The sequence below is a fragment of the Dendrobium catenatum genome, unplaced genomic scaffold (genome assembly GCF_001605985.2).
Source record: "Dendrobium catenatum unplaced genomic scaffold, ASM160598v2 fragScaff_scaffold_827, whole genome shotgun sequence".
NCBI classification, from domain to species: Eukaryota; Viridiplantae; Streptophyta; class Magnoliopsida; order Asparagales; family Orchidaceae; genus Dendrobium; species Dendrobium catenatum.
In genome coordinates this window covers 221696-237371 of record NW_021319289.1, presented here as the reverse complement: position 1 = coordinate 237371, position 15676 = coordinate 221696, and the positions used below count along the sequence as shown (strand labels likewise).

General features: G+C 35.6%; 2 protein-coding genes across 2 annotated transcripts in view; one reads left to right on the top strand and one right to left on the bottom strand.

Moving 5' to 3' along the window:
- The window catches only part of LOC110095534 (probable protein phosphatase 2C 78), a 4817-nt gene extending 2603 nt beyond the window's left edge, over positions 1–2214 (bottom strand). The window contains exons 1-2 of the mRNA XM_020821120.2: positions 1980–2214; positions 1538–1908 (exon numbers count right to left, since the gene is read on the bottom strand). Of these exons, the coding sequence (XP_020676779.1) occupies positions 1538–1908; positions 1980–2214 (606 nt within the window). The remainder of the gene's footprint in view (positions 1–1537; positions 1909–1979) is intronic.
- A 3901-nt stretch (positions 2215–6115) lies between these two features.
- The window catches only part of LOC110095533 (probable prolyl 4-hydroxylase 9), a 33219-nt gene continuing 23658 nt past the window's right edge, over positions 6116–15676 (top strand). The window contains exons 1-2 of the mRNA XM_020821119.2: positions 6116–6457; positions 12071–12228. Of these exons, the coding sequence (XP_020676778.1) occupies positions 6209–6457; positions 12071–12228 (407 nt within the window). The 5' untranslated portion in view covers positions 6116–6208. The remainder of the gene's footprint in view (positions 6458–12070; positions 12229–15676) is intronic.

Here is a 15676-nt window from a genome sequence, read left to right as displayed (position 1 = left end):
TTATAATTATTGAAAAGTTATTCGACTCGTACTGTACGATCCTAATCATACTGTACGATGTTTAAAACATTGCCTAATTTAATCCTGTGATTATTCAATCAAAACGGCTTAATTTTGATATGTTGATCGTACTGTACGAACTATATCGTACTATACAATCAACAGAGGCAATTCTGGCCGTCCCATGCTTCGTCCTGGACGAACTACACTTTTATTGAACTGTTCGTACAGCGCATCGTACAGAACATCGTACAGTACGAACTTCAACTGAACTGTTCGTACATTACTAACTGGACATCGTATAGTACTAACAGGTCAATTTCTGCACATCGTACTGGACGATCTTGTGATCGTACGGTACGATATTTGACGGCCGAATTGAGTTTTTTAGGGTTTTTTTAGCCCTCTATTTAAGCACTCTCATAAGACTTTGTATGAGTCTTTTGACAGCCATTGTGGCTTCGTTTTTCTAGAGAAAACTAGAAGAGAGAACTTGAAAGGGAGAGAGGAAAGGGTGGAGTTTGAGAGAGGGAGAAGAACCTTGGAGGGGGTTTCAAGGGAGTGTGAAGGAGATTTTACACAGTTGCTCCGGCGAGCTTGCACCTCAGTACCATCGGATTCAAGGTTCGTCTTGAAGGAAGTTTTGGGAAGAAGAAGATCTCGTTGGTGTCAAAGGGCTTCTCCGCATAGCTGTGGGGGCTAAAGGAGAATCACTAAAGGTTTAGTGTAATACTCGGAGGGTGCCTCCGGGGAGTGGACGTAGGTCATGGTTTGACCGAACCACTATAAATTGGTGTGTTCTTTCCTTTATTTTTTCTGCACTTTATTTCCGCATTTATTTTTATTGTATTAATTGCGTGGATGAAATTGATTATCTATCTTTTTATTGTGAATGAAATTCGCTTCCGCATAAAGTCATAAAAAGATACTTTTTTCATTAAAGAAGTTTTTAATCATCCAATTCACCTCCTCTTGGCGCATCTAGTTATTTTCAAAAATCACTGATTGTTTTTTAACAGAGGTACCAATTATAAACTGGAAATAAATAAAAGATAAAAATAAAAACATGTTGTCCCAATCAAGACAGCCATTGGAAACCAAAGCATACAGTTTATGCATTCTCGTCAAATAAGACTCCCAAATAGCAAATAAATGATGATATACAGGAATGTTATCCTGGCCTAAAAATTTTAGCCAAAGACAGCCATTGGAAACCAAAGCATGCTTTCAGGCGATGCTCTAACAAACAGAATTTGAAATAAAGAACTTATAGAGTAATGCTGTCCTGGTTTAAAAATTTGGCCAAGATTCTAATCGAATGCAGTCACTTCAGTGTTTCCATATTTTTATTTTCATTGGCGCAGAAAAAACCTTTTTTTTTTTTTTTTTGAGAAAGCTGAGTGAAAGAGGACAAAATTTGTATGTTTTCTTATCTTTCATAATTTCATTAAATTCAATAAAATTTTGACTACATCTTTCCGCTGCGGTAGCATTAATAACTAATAGACTAGGAATTCAGAAGCCAAGGCAGAATCACCTGGATGATCCCCTTAATCCGCCACGCTCCTCTTATATGAACTAGTATACGGGAGTCATCTGGGTGTTGGTTGATCACCTCATTCCTGACTTCCTCGTCCATCACATTGTGATCAGAAGTTAATCTCTCCGCCACCACCTCATTTTCCCCAGGTATTCTGTTACGGCCGAGCACCGCCCTGGAATCTCCTAAATTCCCCAAATAAAGCATATCCTCCACTATCACTCCAACGAGGCAACACGACCCAACCGAAACAAAATGCGGACAAGACTGCCAAGAACGCCCCACCATTTGCAAGAACTCCTCCTCAGAGGCACGGAAGGCCTTCTTTATCACTTCGATTGACACCCCTCCATCCTCCGTAACAAACCCTGACCAATTTCAAAACCAATGAATCCAATCTTAGCAAATGAATCAGAAAGGATCAGCTGCGGAAACTCACTGTGGAGATTAGAGAACATCCGGGAGTTGAGGAATCGTGAGGCATCGGGGCCGCCATGACCGTCGTAAACGCCAATGAAGGTCGCGTAAGGAGTATTGAAAACCTGACCCTGATCCTCGAACTGAGAGTTTGCCTGAGAAATAGCGAATGAGAAGTCTCCATAGTTGTGTGTCTTGAGCGCTAAGTGCCATTGAAGCTCGTCGTCGCTGCAGAAAAGCCCACAACACCGACTCATTGCCCTTAAAAAAAGATCGTCACTCAATCTCCGTTTCTGATTGGCAAATGCAAATCAGCAATTTACTCCTCCCTTTCAACTTCTTCGAGATCTTGGGGTTGTTAGGGTTTTAAGAGGCAATAGAAATTGAATTGAGCAGTGAGAGTCGACACGTGCGAGCGATGGCAACGAGAACAGCGCAGGAATGAGTTTTGTTTAAATACGAATAGCGCGGGTGGCCAACTGCCTCCGCGATGCCTGTGCGGGATCCGCAGGATTTTAGTAATTTATTAATAATTAATAAATTAAAGATAATCATTTAATTAAAACTTTACAACAACAACAACAACATCAAGCCTTTATCCCACTACGTGGGGTCGGCTACATGAATCTTTTTTCTTCATTGTGTCCTATTAAAGGTCAAATTCTAGTTTAAATCTAATAAAGAAATGTCATTCCTAATATTTTCTAACTATGTCTTTTTTAGGTCTACCTCTACTTTTCTTAACATAAGTCAAATATAATACCTCTACTCTCCTAACCGGGTCATTGGAAGGCCGCCGTTTTATGTGACCAAAACCATCTAAGGCGACTCTCTCTAATCTTATCTTCTACTGGAGCTACTCCAACTTTTTCATGTATATGCTCATTTCGTATCATATCTCTAAGGGTAAAGCCACTCATCCACCTGAGCATCCTCATCTCTGCCACACTTAACTTAGTATTATGTTTCTCTTTTAGTGCCAACATTCAGTACCATAAAGCATTACAGACCTCACTATCATCTTATATAATTTTCCTTTAAGTTTGAGGGGTACTTTTCTATCACATAAGAAGCCCGATGCATTCCTCCACTTCAACCATCCAACTTGAATTCTGCTGATAATATTTCCATCAATTTCACCATCACTCTGAACAACAGACCCAAGGTATCTAAAACGTGTGCTCTTATTAATGACTTGATCGCCCAAAGTCACAATCCTCTCACTAGGTCTATTACTACTAAAATTACACATCATATATTCCTGATTTTGAGAAACATTAGTATCATGCCGCAACCTATCTCCATAACTCGCTCCCATAGTTTTAAAGTATGACACATTAACTTAATTCCTCTATAATTCGCACAATCTTGTGCATCACCTTTATTCTTAAAAATAGGAATTAACACACTCATTCTCCACTCATCTGGCATCTTTTTAGTCTTCAAAATAGTATTAAAAAGTTTAGTAAGTCAAGAAATTCCTTCATCTCCTAAGCATTTCCACACCTTTATTGGAATATCATCAGGTCCAACAGCTTTTCCATCATTCATTTTCTTTAAAGCCTCTCTAACTTTGGTTTTACTAATATGACAATAAAAACAGACATCTTTATTTTCATTTAGGGTGCTAAGGTCACTATAGTCAATCTTATTTTTACAATTTTCATTAAAAAGTTTAGCAAAATATCTCATCCACCTTTGTTGAATATCATCTTATAAGAAAAGTATTTTTTGATCTTCATCCTTAATACACTTCACTTGAACTAAATCCTTACTACTCTTACCTCTTTGTTTGGCTAACTTATACATATATCTTTTTCTCTTCTTAGTATCTAATCTATTATATAAATCACTAAAAGCTAAGGTCTTTGCATCGCATATTACTTTCTTAGATTCCTTACGATCCTCTTTATATCTTTCCCAATTATCAGAATTTTTAAAATTAAACCAATTTTTATAACAAATCTTTTTATTCTTAATCTTTTCTTGCACATTTGGATTACACCACCAACTATTTTTATTTTTAGGAGCTTTTGCCTTTGATACTCCAAGCACATCTTTTGCAACAATTAAAACTTTATTTTAGATAATTTTATTTATTTATTTATTTTTGGGAAAATGAGGGCAGCACCCCATTTTCAATGAAAAAGTTACAAATAAGGTATAATAAAAAGGTTATACATCATACAAATAAGAAGAGGTCTAACAAAAAACCTATACCTCCCAAAAGAAACCAAGAACAAATATGTTACAACGATAATTGTCTTGCAAAATTTGGCATGAGCACCAAAAATGGACTCATACTGCTAATCAAATCAAACCAACATAATTCCAGCGTGACCAAGCATATATCTCCTGGTCGCCCTTGAGGCCTCCAAGGAGATAATTAGCAAATACATCATTGTCCTGCATTGAAAAACCTGCCATGAAATTAAGTCCAAGATTGCCAAAAAGGTCGTCCAGGGACGAATAGAACTGAACCAGCCAATAGTTCAACAATAATTGAAACCCGACGGCATGAAGCTGCCATAAATCAATGCCTGAAATACAAACAAAAGTTCTAGTCTTGGCCCTAATCAAACCCAAGCAACACAAAACTACAATAAAAAGAAACCATACTCTCTCTGAGCAGCACAATCCATCCAAAATAAAAGAAGATCCAACCAACAGTATCTAAACAACAAAAATTCCCCCAACCAAAAAGAACCGCCATTAAGAGGACCAAGGAATTCTGAGATTTTCACCATGGTTCCAATTGGACACTTTCTCCTCCACCGCACTTTGATTAAAGTACAAAGAGTAGAGACACTTCTAAATTTAGAATTAAATCTTCTTTCATTTCTTTTTGTCAAAAGATAATAAGTAGCACAACATACTATAAGGAGAAGAAGTTCTTTTTGGTTCTTTAATAAGCAGCTCCTTTCTCCAAAAAATTGGAGTATTTTAAAAATCACAAGTACAATTTTTATTTCATTATTATTTTTTATTATCTTAAAAAAATTATATTAGAAATTTATTTTCTACAATATTTTTAAAAAATTATTTTGTCTACAATAATTTTACAAAACACTAACAAAACTTTCACAATGGAAGCTTAAGGTCTATAATGCCCATGACTTTTTGGTATACCAGAATTTAAAAATTTTCATCTCTTGAAACTATGAGTGTCAATATTTGTCACAACCCAAAAATCCGACTTGAAAATTTTAGGTTAAGATCAACACGTTTCCCAAACATGTAGGGTTCGATTTCCAAGATTCGACCAATTTGAAAAAATGACTTGGGTCCAGGTCAGCCCACTAACTCAAAGTTGACCCAGATCAAATTAAATAGGCGTACAATGCCCACATCACTCTATGCCCACATTCCAGTTTGGCGGTCCTGTCCGCAAGCCCTAACTGGTGGCAGCTTGGGGTTTACTTTTCCTCTTGTCCCGCAGTCCTCATTCAGCAACCCGCGACTCCTTCGACGACATTCGTTCCTAGCGGCTTGGAAGTCATGACAGCTCGTCGTTCTTCGCCTCCTTCAATGACTTTACTTCCTAGCATTTCATGTTGGGTGGAGTCCAGGTTGATATTTCTAATCTGTCTGCAAAAGCGGGTCAAGTTCGGGTTATGCGAACCAGTGCCATGTCAATATCGGGTTCACACGAACCCGACTCACAACCCAATTTTGACACCTCTACTTGAAACACAAAAGGCGTGTCTGGATTTGGTTGGGTCATGGGACCACATTTGTCCATGTGTCAGCATTTAATATAAACATTAGAAATGCACGTATCAGCATATAATTGGAGTCCTGACCTAGAGCTACATTCAGACTCCGCATGTAACAATTTCTCATATTTAAAATAATTTTGAAAAGAAACTTGTTAGCACAACTTTTTTTAAATAGTGATTAAAATCTGTCATAAACAAAACTTAAATGTAATGAAAGAAATATATGTGACTACCTATAATATAAGAAAACTGCGTTGTCCTTACCTTTGATAATATATATTTTTTGGGATAGAAGTCATGATTAGACTAACATAATTGAACTTTATTGGTAATACTATTGCTTATTAGCTTAAAGAGTCAAATAAAAATTGAATTAAAAATTTGTCGCATAAAAACTTCTAATATTAATGTATTAAATATAAAATAAATCCAAAAAATAGTGAGCCAAAATTTCGTTTCACCAGCGAGCATCAAAACCTTCATTCCGAAGAAACTCCGATTATTCGTTGTGGGCAGTGGCGAGGATATCAGTATGAAAGCTAGTGGAAAAAGATCGATTTGGAGAAAGAAGGTGGGATTTCCCATTGTGCTCCTCTCCTCCTCCTTCTTCTTCCTTGCCGGCTTCTACGGATCCATGCTCTTCTCCATGAATCCCAGGGCTGGCAATGACAGCGTCCCCCATGCGAAGTTTATCGAGCTGTCAGAAGGTGGAGAGGCCGAGCTGGTTGCGATGCCCCACGGAGAGACCGGAGAGCCTCGCTATTATTCGATTCCTTTTCAGGTGATTCCTTTTCCCTCTGTGTTTGAAGCCTCCGCGTCCTTCTTTGGATGGTAAGGAACGATAAGGGTTTTTGTTTTTTTTTGTTTTTTTTGGTGGGGTGGATTTGGCTGTCTTATCGTGGGATTGGGTGGATACAGATGCTGGCATAGGGAAAAATGGAAAATTCAAATTCTTAGGGGGTTGGTTAAACACTATTTGGTGTCATGCATTAGTTTCATTGCAAACCTGGCTTTCCAACATTTTCCCCTTTGTGTTTAAACCCCCTCTATCCTTCTTTGGATAACAATGACCGATAGTTAGGGTTTTTTGTCTGGTGGATTGGGAAGTTTTAAACACTATTTGGTTTGCCTTAGGGCACAATCATAGTGTAAAAATGGAAATTTAATTTGTTATGCTGTTGGCTAAGCCCTATTTGGTGTCTTTGAACCTGGTTTTCCATGTTATAATTTGATCGAATATCCTAAATAGTGAAATGATTATCCAGCTAACGGTTTGATCAGTTTATTAGATTCCGATTGGAAGCAGTTATAAATTATTGAGGATTTTAAACTCTACTACTACCTTCGAAATTTCTAAAGAATGATAGTTTGCTTTTACTTTCAAAATCAGTGAAAACAGATCATTACTTTCTGGAGCATATTCTGTATCTGCAAACAACATCCATGTCTCTTGAAGGTATTGGAGGCTACTTTGTAGAGCCCATTCATTTCATGCTCGAAGCAATGTGGCTTGGGCCCTGCATCTGCCATTTTTTGCATTCTTTAAGCAGCTTCTAACAGTGCACTAGGCTTAATTAGGCCTGAATCTGTTAAGAAAATTAGGTTGTGTTTGAATACAGGGAATTATTGTGGAAGGAAATGAAAAATGGGTCAAAAGCTTAATTTCTTAATTCATGGTTGCTGATTCATATGCGACTAGTAAGTTGTTGGGATTTATTTTCATTTCCTCTTTTTCTTCAATCCAAATAATTTTTTTATTAATTTGGAGTCTGTTGTCTTGTGTTGATACATGGTGTTAGGGAGCTTTAACTTGTTCTTCCTTCTCTTTAATTTTTCTGTGCAACTTCATTTTTTATACCACTAGACTTTTGGGCTGTTTTGTTCATAGACATTGCAATGTAATGTTATGTTATTTAACGTTGTTAGTTTCTTGGTTTGCTAACATCTTTAAGTAGCTTTCATATGAATGTTACCTGCCCTAAACTAGCGATGTGTAGATGACAGTTGAAATCAAGTGGTATCTTTATATGCCACTGACATCTTTTAAAATCTCTCTTAAGATAACATTTAAACCAAACAATCAATATTTAAAAGATAATACTGGTATCTAATAACACTAGCATCTAAAGAATTCCGAACCAAACAGACCCTTAATTTCCATTTGAGCTTGTTACACATCTCCATGTGGTTTTTGCTTGAAGAACTTGTTGGGGAAAAGCATGCATTGGGAGCAATGTCACCAGAAATAAAACTATTTGCAAAGAGAAACACTTCAGAAATTGAGACGAGATATATGATTTGGTGAGATCTACCTACATCCATAACTTTACAGAAAGATGAGTTACACAGTTACACTAAACCATGGACTAATTGCAATATATAAATATTTGCATGGTCAAAATATTTTCTTGTTATTTTGTCTCACAAGCTCTCTCTTTCTCTCTCTCTCTCTCTCTCTCTTTATTCCTCTCTTTGGCTTCACTTACAGGAAATCAACTAGCAAAAAGAAAACAATAAGTCCAAGCTACACGTTTCTTTTTGAACTTCTTTTCTTTCATTGTGAAAACATCTTATCACAGATGTATGAGCAAATCCACTAGCTCATATCCTTTTATAGATATTATCAGTCAGTGGAGGATCATAAAATTAGAAAGCGTATAATTGATATCATTAGACTATGTGAATAAATCTAAAAATTCCATATTTAATCACATAAAAATGGAACCGATTAGAGGAGAATTAAAGATAATTAATGAGGAAGTAAATATCCACACTAAATTAACAATCCTTCATTTGGAGGTTAATTTTTAATGTGCAATCTTAAGTGAGAGATTATCTTTGCGTGGAATTTCCTCCCAGTCAACCTTTTGGATTGATTAAGTTTTTGTAGTACATTTATCCCTCATCAATAAACCCATCCATCCTTTACTACAAACTTTGCTTTGTTAGATTTCCACAGCTTGATCTTGAAATAAAATTTTTTATTGCAATGCTCTCCCATCTTTTGAAAGCTTCAACTAGGTAATATCTTTATCCTGCATCGCACCTTTAGAAGAACCAATAATAAATTTCATAGTTGTTCCCACTATTTTGGTGTTTAACATCATATACATGGTACCATCATTGCTTCCTCATGCTATCACCATAGCACGCATGATCACCTTCTAAGATTCATAATAAGGTTAAACATAATCTTGTTTGATTAGATATTCAATCAAAATCATGTTCCTCTTCAAGTTAGGATCATCACTCATATTTTGAAGTTTCCACATTGGTCTCAGTTTGCACATCATAATAAGGTTAAACATAATCGCCTTTGATTAGATATTCAATCAAAATCATGTTCCTCTTCAAGTTAGGATCATCACTCATATTTTGAAGTTGCCACATTGGTCTCAATTTGCACATCATCAACTCCCACAATATTAAAAGTTTCATCATCACGAAGATGAAGCCTCTTATAATCCCTTGTAGAATAATTAGTCATAAATTCTTTGTGTAGTTGAATGAAAAGACACGTCTGAGTTAAAAGTCTTAGACTTTATAGAACTATTCACATTAAACTCGTGTACAATAGATATCTTTAGATGCAACATTCATATATTTCTCAATTTGATTTGAACTTTTTCCATCATTTTCATATTGGCTATTCCTTTTCATATTGCTAGACTTGCAGCATTACGATAACACATAGCTGCAATTTTTGGATTAGCTCCCCTGTTGTGATTTGCATTTGCATGTATTGTTGTTTTTCCCTTCAGTTCCTCTTTTCGTATGAAGATTTAGAACAATAGTAGAACCATATTCTGAATCTCAGTTTTTGATATCCTCGCTTAAGATTAGGTCACAAGCATCATTGAGCTTCAGCTTTGTACTCTCGCATGAACTGCTAATTGCTAAATACTATCATAGTTCTAGGCCAGCTTGTGATAGTGGTGACATTAAGCACAAAGCACAAATTTTGTCATTTAAGCTGATATCAATTGAGCCTAACTAGCTTGTGTAAGATTGAACCCATCGATATGCACCACTGCTGAAGTGCCTTCAAGCATCCTGAGATTGAGAAGCTTTCTCATTCGATGTACCTTGTTTAACTATAATGATTTACTACATATCTAATATAGCTCTCATCATGCTTATTGTGTTTTTCTCATTCAATATGTTGAAGTCAATGTCTTCATTAGTGACAGCCAGATAACTCCTTACTTTTGTTGGTCCATGAGATCCCGATCTTCTTGACTTATGTTAGTGGGCTTGGATTATAATAGAGTTATCTGTAATATCCTCCTGTTCATCTAGTTATCGATTTGTATGGTCCAACACATAAACATTTGACATTGTATTTTGCAACACAAAATCCACTAATTTTATTTTCCTTTAGCTCAACCAATGCATCTTCGTATACCGTAAGGGTATTAGCATCATCAGAGAATCTATATCCTGCAATACTAAGAGTTCTTAATGATATATTATTTTTCAAATTTGGTATAAACTTGACTCCAACCTATGATATAGTTACACCGCCTTGTGTTTTAAAATTTCACACATAACATGCAATCTTTTACATAGCTTTATTGCTCACATAAACATGGTCTTTAAAACTTAGCTTGCATGTGAAATATATTTGAAGTAGAACACATGTGATTAGAAGAAACCAAGTTTAAAATTCGTTGCTCTTTATACCTGTTATCTTTAGTCACTAAAAGAGAATCACCAATTTCAATTCCTGCAAAACTATATTTATACTTACATCAGTTGCCTTATCCTTTTTATGATTGTCATCTCCTTCCTCCCTCTTCCTTAAAGTAAAATAATTATTGTTTGTATGCATGCTTATCGTATAATATTATAAGCGATTTCTTTGAATTTAATTCGAGATTTATTCCCATCATATGATTAGAAGCTCACTTATAGGAATTCCTCTAATCTACAATAAATCTTCAGCTGATTTTTTGCTTTCATTGAGCTTAGAAATCAGCTCTTTTGAAATATGTGAAGTCTTGACATCCTTTAAGCTTATTGTATCACGATCATATAATTGATATCAGAGAGAGGTTATGAAAAGTACAACGACCATAAAATTTTGGCCCCCATCTTTGTAATATCTGACTGCATTTCTCTTAGCTAGACGAAGTGTTTGTTTATACATCTAATTTTATATGAAGTGTAATTCTTCATGTCTCTCATTTGAAACTTTGTGTATTATTTGGCATCTGTGCAGCTGTGGACATGGCCTTACTTAAGTTGAACCACAAAAATTTTCACGTTATCTTTTGTGATCCTTGATCTCTTTTTCAATTATTTTTTAGAACAATCTCTTTCCTAATATGATTTTCATATTTTGGCATTCAAAATCCTTTTTGTTGAAACTATTGATCATCTCCTTCCCATTTTCGAGCTCCATTCTCCCTCTTTAATAAATTAATACTAGAACTCCAAAACACGGAGCTTCGATACCAATTATTGGGCAACAATATACATCCATGAGCACTGATGTAATGATATTGCATGAAGTAAAATTATATGCAAAAAGAGGCACCAGAAAAATAAGAATGAGATCTATATAGCTTAATTTACGTTGAAGGACACAGAGAGATAAATGTTACAAAATTTCAAAGAAAAATTACTAATACAAATATTTGCCCACCCAAAATATTTTTTTTTCACTTTATCTCATTTTGTGTTTTTCTCTCTCACCTCTTTACCTCTAATTCTTTTATCTTCACTTCCATGAAACCAACAAGAAAAAGCAAACTAGAAGTACAAGTTACAAATTTCTCTCTTTCTATATATATTACTGACTTTCTTTCACTGTGAAAACACCCATCCGCAGCTTTACAAGCCAAGTCCATCTGCTCGTATCATTTTATTGATATTAATATCTCAAAATTAGGAAAATATAATTGAAGAGATTAGGGCATACTGATAAATCTAGAAGTACCATATTTGATCATTTATAGATGGAAATACTTTAGAGGAGATTAAGAAAAAATAATGAGGAAATAAATCCCCATACCAACTTAACAGAACTTACAATATAAGCATGGTTTCATTTGTGTATATTTGGATTGTTATGCCATGCCAATTCGAAAATTCACTTTTCATGTAGTGAAACTACACGTAGCATACATCCCGACTCACGCATTGGCATAAACATTATTATCCCTAAAAAATAATCTGTCTGCCTACTTCTTTGAAACAATGAAAATTTGTTGTAAACATGTCATGGATAACATGATATTTACCTGTTTTATATAATTTTGTTGAGTAAGCATTATGCAAATTTTCCTTGTTTATGAATTCAATTTTCATTTGATTTTTCTTATTTATGTGTAACTCTGCACTGTAAATTGTGTGAAAATATTGTATTGGGATATTTTATGTTTGAGTGCAGGTCTTAAGTTGGAAACCACGAGCTGTATATTTTCCCAGGTTCGCAACTGCAGAACAATGTCAGTCAATAATAAAAATTGCCAAGTCAAAGCTAAAGCCGTCCTCCTTAGCCCTGCGGAAGGGAGAAACTGAAGAGAGCACCAAAGGGATAAGAACAAGGTCAAATCTTTATCTATGCTTTTATAATAGAATAGAATCTTTCATTATGTTGGAGCATATTTTTCGACATAATTTTTGTACCAAGTCAAGAAAATGACATCCTAATCATTAGTAACTTTGACCAAACTATTTTGTTTCAACTTCATGAATCTTTATTTTTATATTCATTTTGCTTTTGCGATGAAAGAGGTGTAAATTTATTCTTAGCGGATATTTTTGAACAAAATGCATCAAATGTATCCTAGATTCCCTTCCCTTTTCTAGTCCTTCAATACAAATTTTATCAATGCATTTAATGAGGGCCATTTTATACCGTATTTGTAGATATCCAACCATGTATGCCTTCTTTAAAGGATTGGACAATATGCTTGTAGAAATTAACTTCCTTCTTAGATGTGAATGAATGTGTAAACCATGAAGCACCGCTGAACCTGTAAATCTGTTGAGTAGTGATAATTTACCTATGATGCTTCTAGATTGGAGAATATTGATAGTGTGGGTTTAGCGACTTTTTTGTTTGCTTCATCCATGGCATCTAGTTTTTTGTGATACGGTGTCTTGTGATTTTTAATTGGTTCCTTAAAAATTCATACAACAACAACATCAAGCCTTTGTCCCACTACGTAGGGTCGGCGACATGAATCCTTTTTTGCCGTTGTGTCCTGTTAAAAGTCAAATTCTCATTTAAATCTAATAAAGAAAGATCATTTCTAATATTTTCTAACCAAATTTGTTTAGGTCTACCTCTACCTTTCTTAACATAAGTCAAATCTAATACCTCAACTTGCCTAACAGGGTCATCGGAAGGCCTCCGTTTAATGTGGCCAAACCATCTAAGGCGACACTCTCTAATATTATCTTCCACTGGAGCTACTTCAACCTTTTCACGTATATGCTCATTTCGTATCCTATCTCTAAGGGTAAAGCCGCTCATCCACCTAAGCATCCTCATCTCTACAACACTTAACTTAGTATTATGCTTCTCTTTTAATGGCCAACATTTGGCACCATAAATCATTCCAAGTCTCACCACTATCTTATAAAAATTTTCCTTAAGTTTGAGATGGACTTTTCTATCGCACAACAAGCCCGAAGCATTCCTCCATGATGCAAACAAAAATTTGGAAAAACCCCAAATTTTTGCAAGCAAAAACAGATTCTTCCTAGGAAATAAGAATTTCACAAAATTCTCAAAATTAGACAAAATACGACTTTTATAAGATAAAGACGACTCTTACAAACTTATGAAAATAAAACGAACACCTTACAACTCTTGATGCTTACAAACACAAACAAAGACACCTAAATGAGCTTTTCATTCATTGATAAAAAAAGATACAAGTGGGGTGGCCACATGCGAAGAGAAGAAATATATAAGAAATTCGAGACGAAGAGAGGACAAGTTCGCAAGCTTTCCTAGAGGGAGAGGAAGGGATGGAACAAGCTCGCAAGCTTTTTCAACAAAACCCGCAGGTTTTCAATTCCAAAAATCACTCACATATCATCCTCTTTTTCATTACAAAACATCTCCTATATATAGGAGAAAAGGTCAGCCAAACAATCAATTTCCATCTCCAACCAAACCAATTAGGTAAGGGGAAGAGGAAGGTCAACACGTAACACAAAACAGCACCCGAAACGATAGCACAGGAACCGGGTAGAAAGCAACCACGGGAAAGGAACATGCGCCCAGGGAATCGGGACAGAACAGGGAATCAGAACAGCCCACGAGAAGGAGCAGGGAATAGCAACCAGAGAGAAATCGAGGAGACAAAGAAGGGGGAAAGGAATAGGAAATCAAAAGGGGAAATAACCTGGACCTCAACTTTAATGAGCTAAAAAGCTAACTAAACAATATAATGAGCTGAACTTAAATAGAGAACCATTAATGAGCTGAACTTAAGTAGAGAACCATTATGAGCTAAACTTAAGTAGAAGCTTACAAAAATTTTAACTCAACTTATTTTGAACCCCCTCTGCCTACATCACTCCACTTCAACCATCCAACTTGAATTCTGCTGATGATATCCCCATCTATTTCACCATCACTCTGAACAGTAGATCCAAGATATCTAAAACATGTACTCTTATTAATGACTTGATCGCCCAAAGTCACAATCCCCTCACTAGGTTTTTTGCTATTAAAATTACACTTCGTATATTCAGTTTTAGATTTACTCAAGCGAAAACCTTTAGACTCTAAGGTTGATCTTCATAATTCAAGTTTGCCTTCAACTCCCTCTCTAGTCTTATCGATAAAAAGAATATCACCAGCAAAAGCATACACCAAGGTACATCCTCTTGCAAATGTCTAGTGAGAACATCCATGACTAAAGGAAAAGATATGGACTTAAGGCTGATCCTTGATGTAATCCAACTGAAATAGGAAAATAATTAGTCAAACCACTTTGTGTTTGAACACAAGTAATAGCTCATGCATACATATCTTTAATGGTTTTAATATAAGTGTTATTAACTCCTTTCGTTTCAAGAACTCTCCATAGCACTTCTCTTGGAACTTTTATCATATGCTTTCTCTAAATCGATAAATATCATATGTAGATCCTCCTTATTCTCTCTATATTTCTCCACCAAACTTCTCAATAAATGTATGGCTTCCATAGTAGACCTACCCTGCATGAATCCAAATTGATTTTGAGAATCTTTAAGAATCTCATAGTGGATGCTAAATATTTTTCAAATTTAGCTTTTATATTGATTTTGCATATGGTACCTCTATGGTGCACAAACTGTTGACACTTGATTTAATTTGTAGTTATGCCTTTGGCTGAATTTCAATACATATTCTAAAATATGTATTGGATTCTATATATTTTGTGCTAACATTTTAGATTTTTTCTTGTAGGATGGTAATATATTTGGTTTGGGCTGCTTTTCTCAGTTAATACAACTGAAATCTGTGGGCTCCGAAAATTCCATTTTGAATGTGTGATCCCGGCCTTTCCACGCCATCCGTCAATTTTCCTTTTAAAATGTTTGTGTGACGATGACGATAGAGAGTTTTAACTAGATTAAGTTCCGGGGGAATTTTCAGAAGGCAGATTGGGTTTTAGATAAGACACTACCCAGAGATTTCGCCCTCATTTAGTGAGGACTTTTTTATCTGAGTTCTGGTTTCCTATAGGCGCAAGCCCCTATAGTTAATTACCCCTCCCGATAACGAGAGAGAACTTTCGATTAAGGCTAGTCGTTAAGGATGTTGAATAGGTTATAAACCTATCATATAATAGCAATAGTTTAGGGTTTTGAATCTTGAATTTAGATTTTAAAGTTTGGAATTTGAAGTTTATCACCATAAACTTAAAACTGGTGGTGGGGGGGAATGAAGACGAGCCCGATCAAGATCCCATGGTTCCGTCGTCCCGGGCTGTCATGATCCCTGGTCTACTTAGTCAGAGGAGGTAGTCGACCCAACCTGACAGAATGG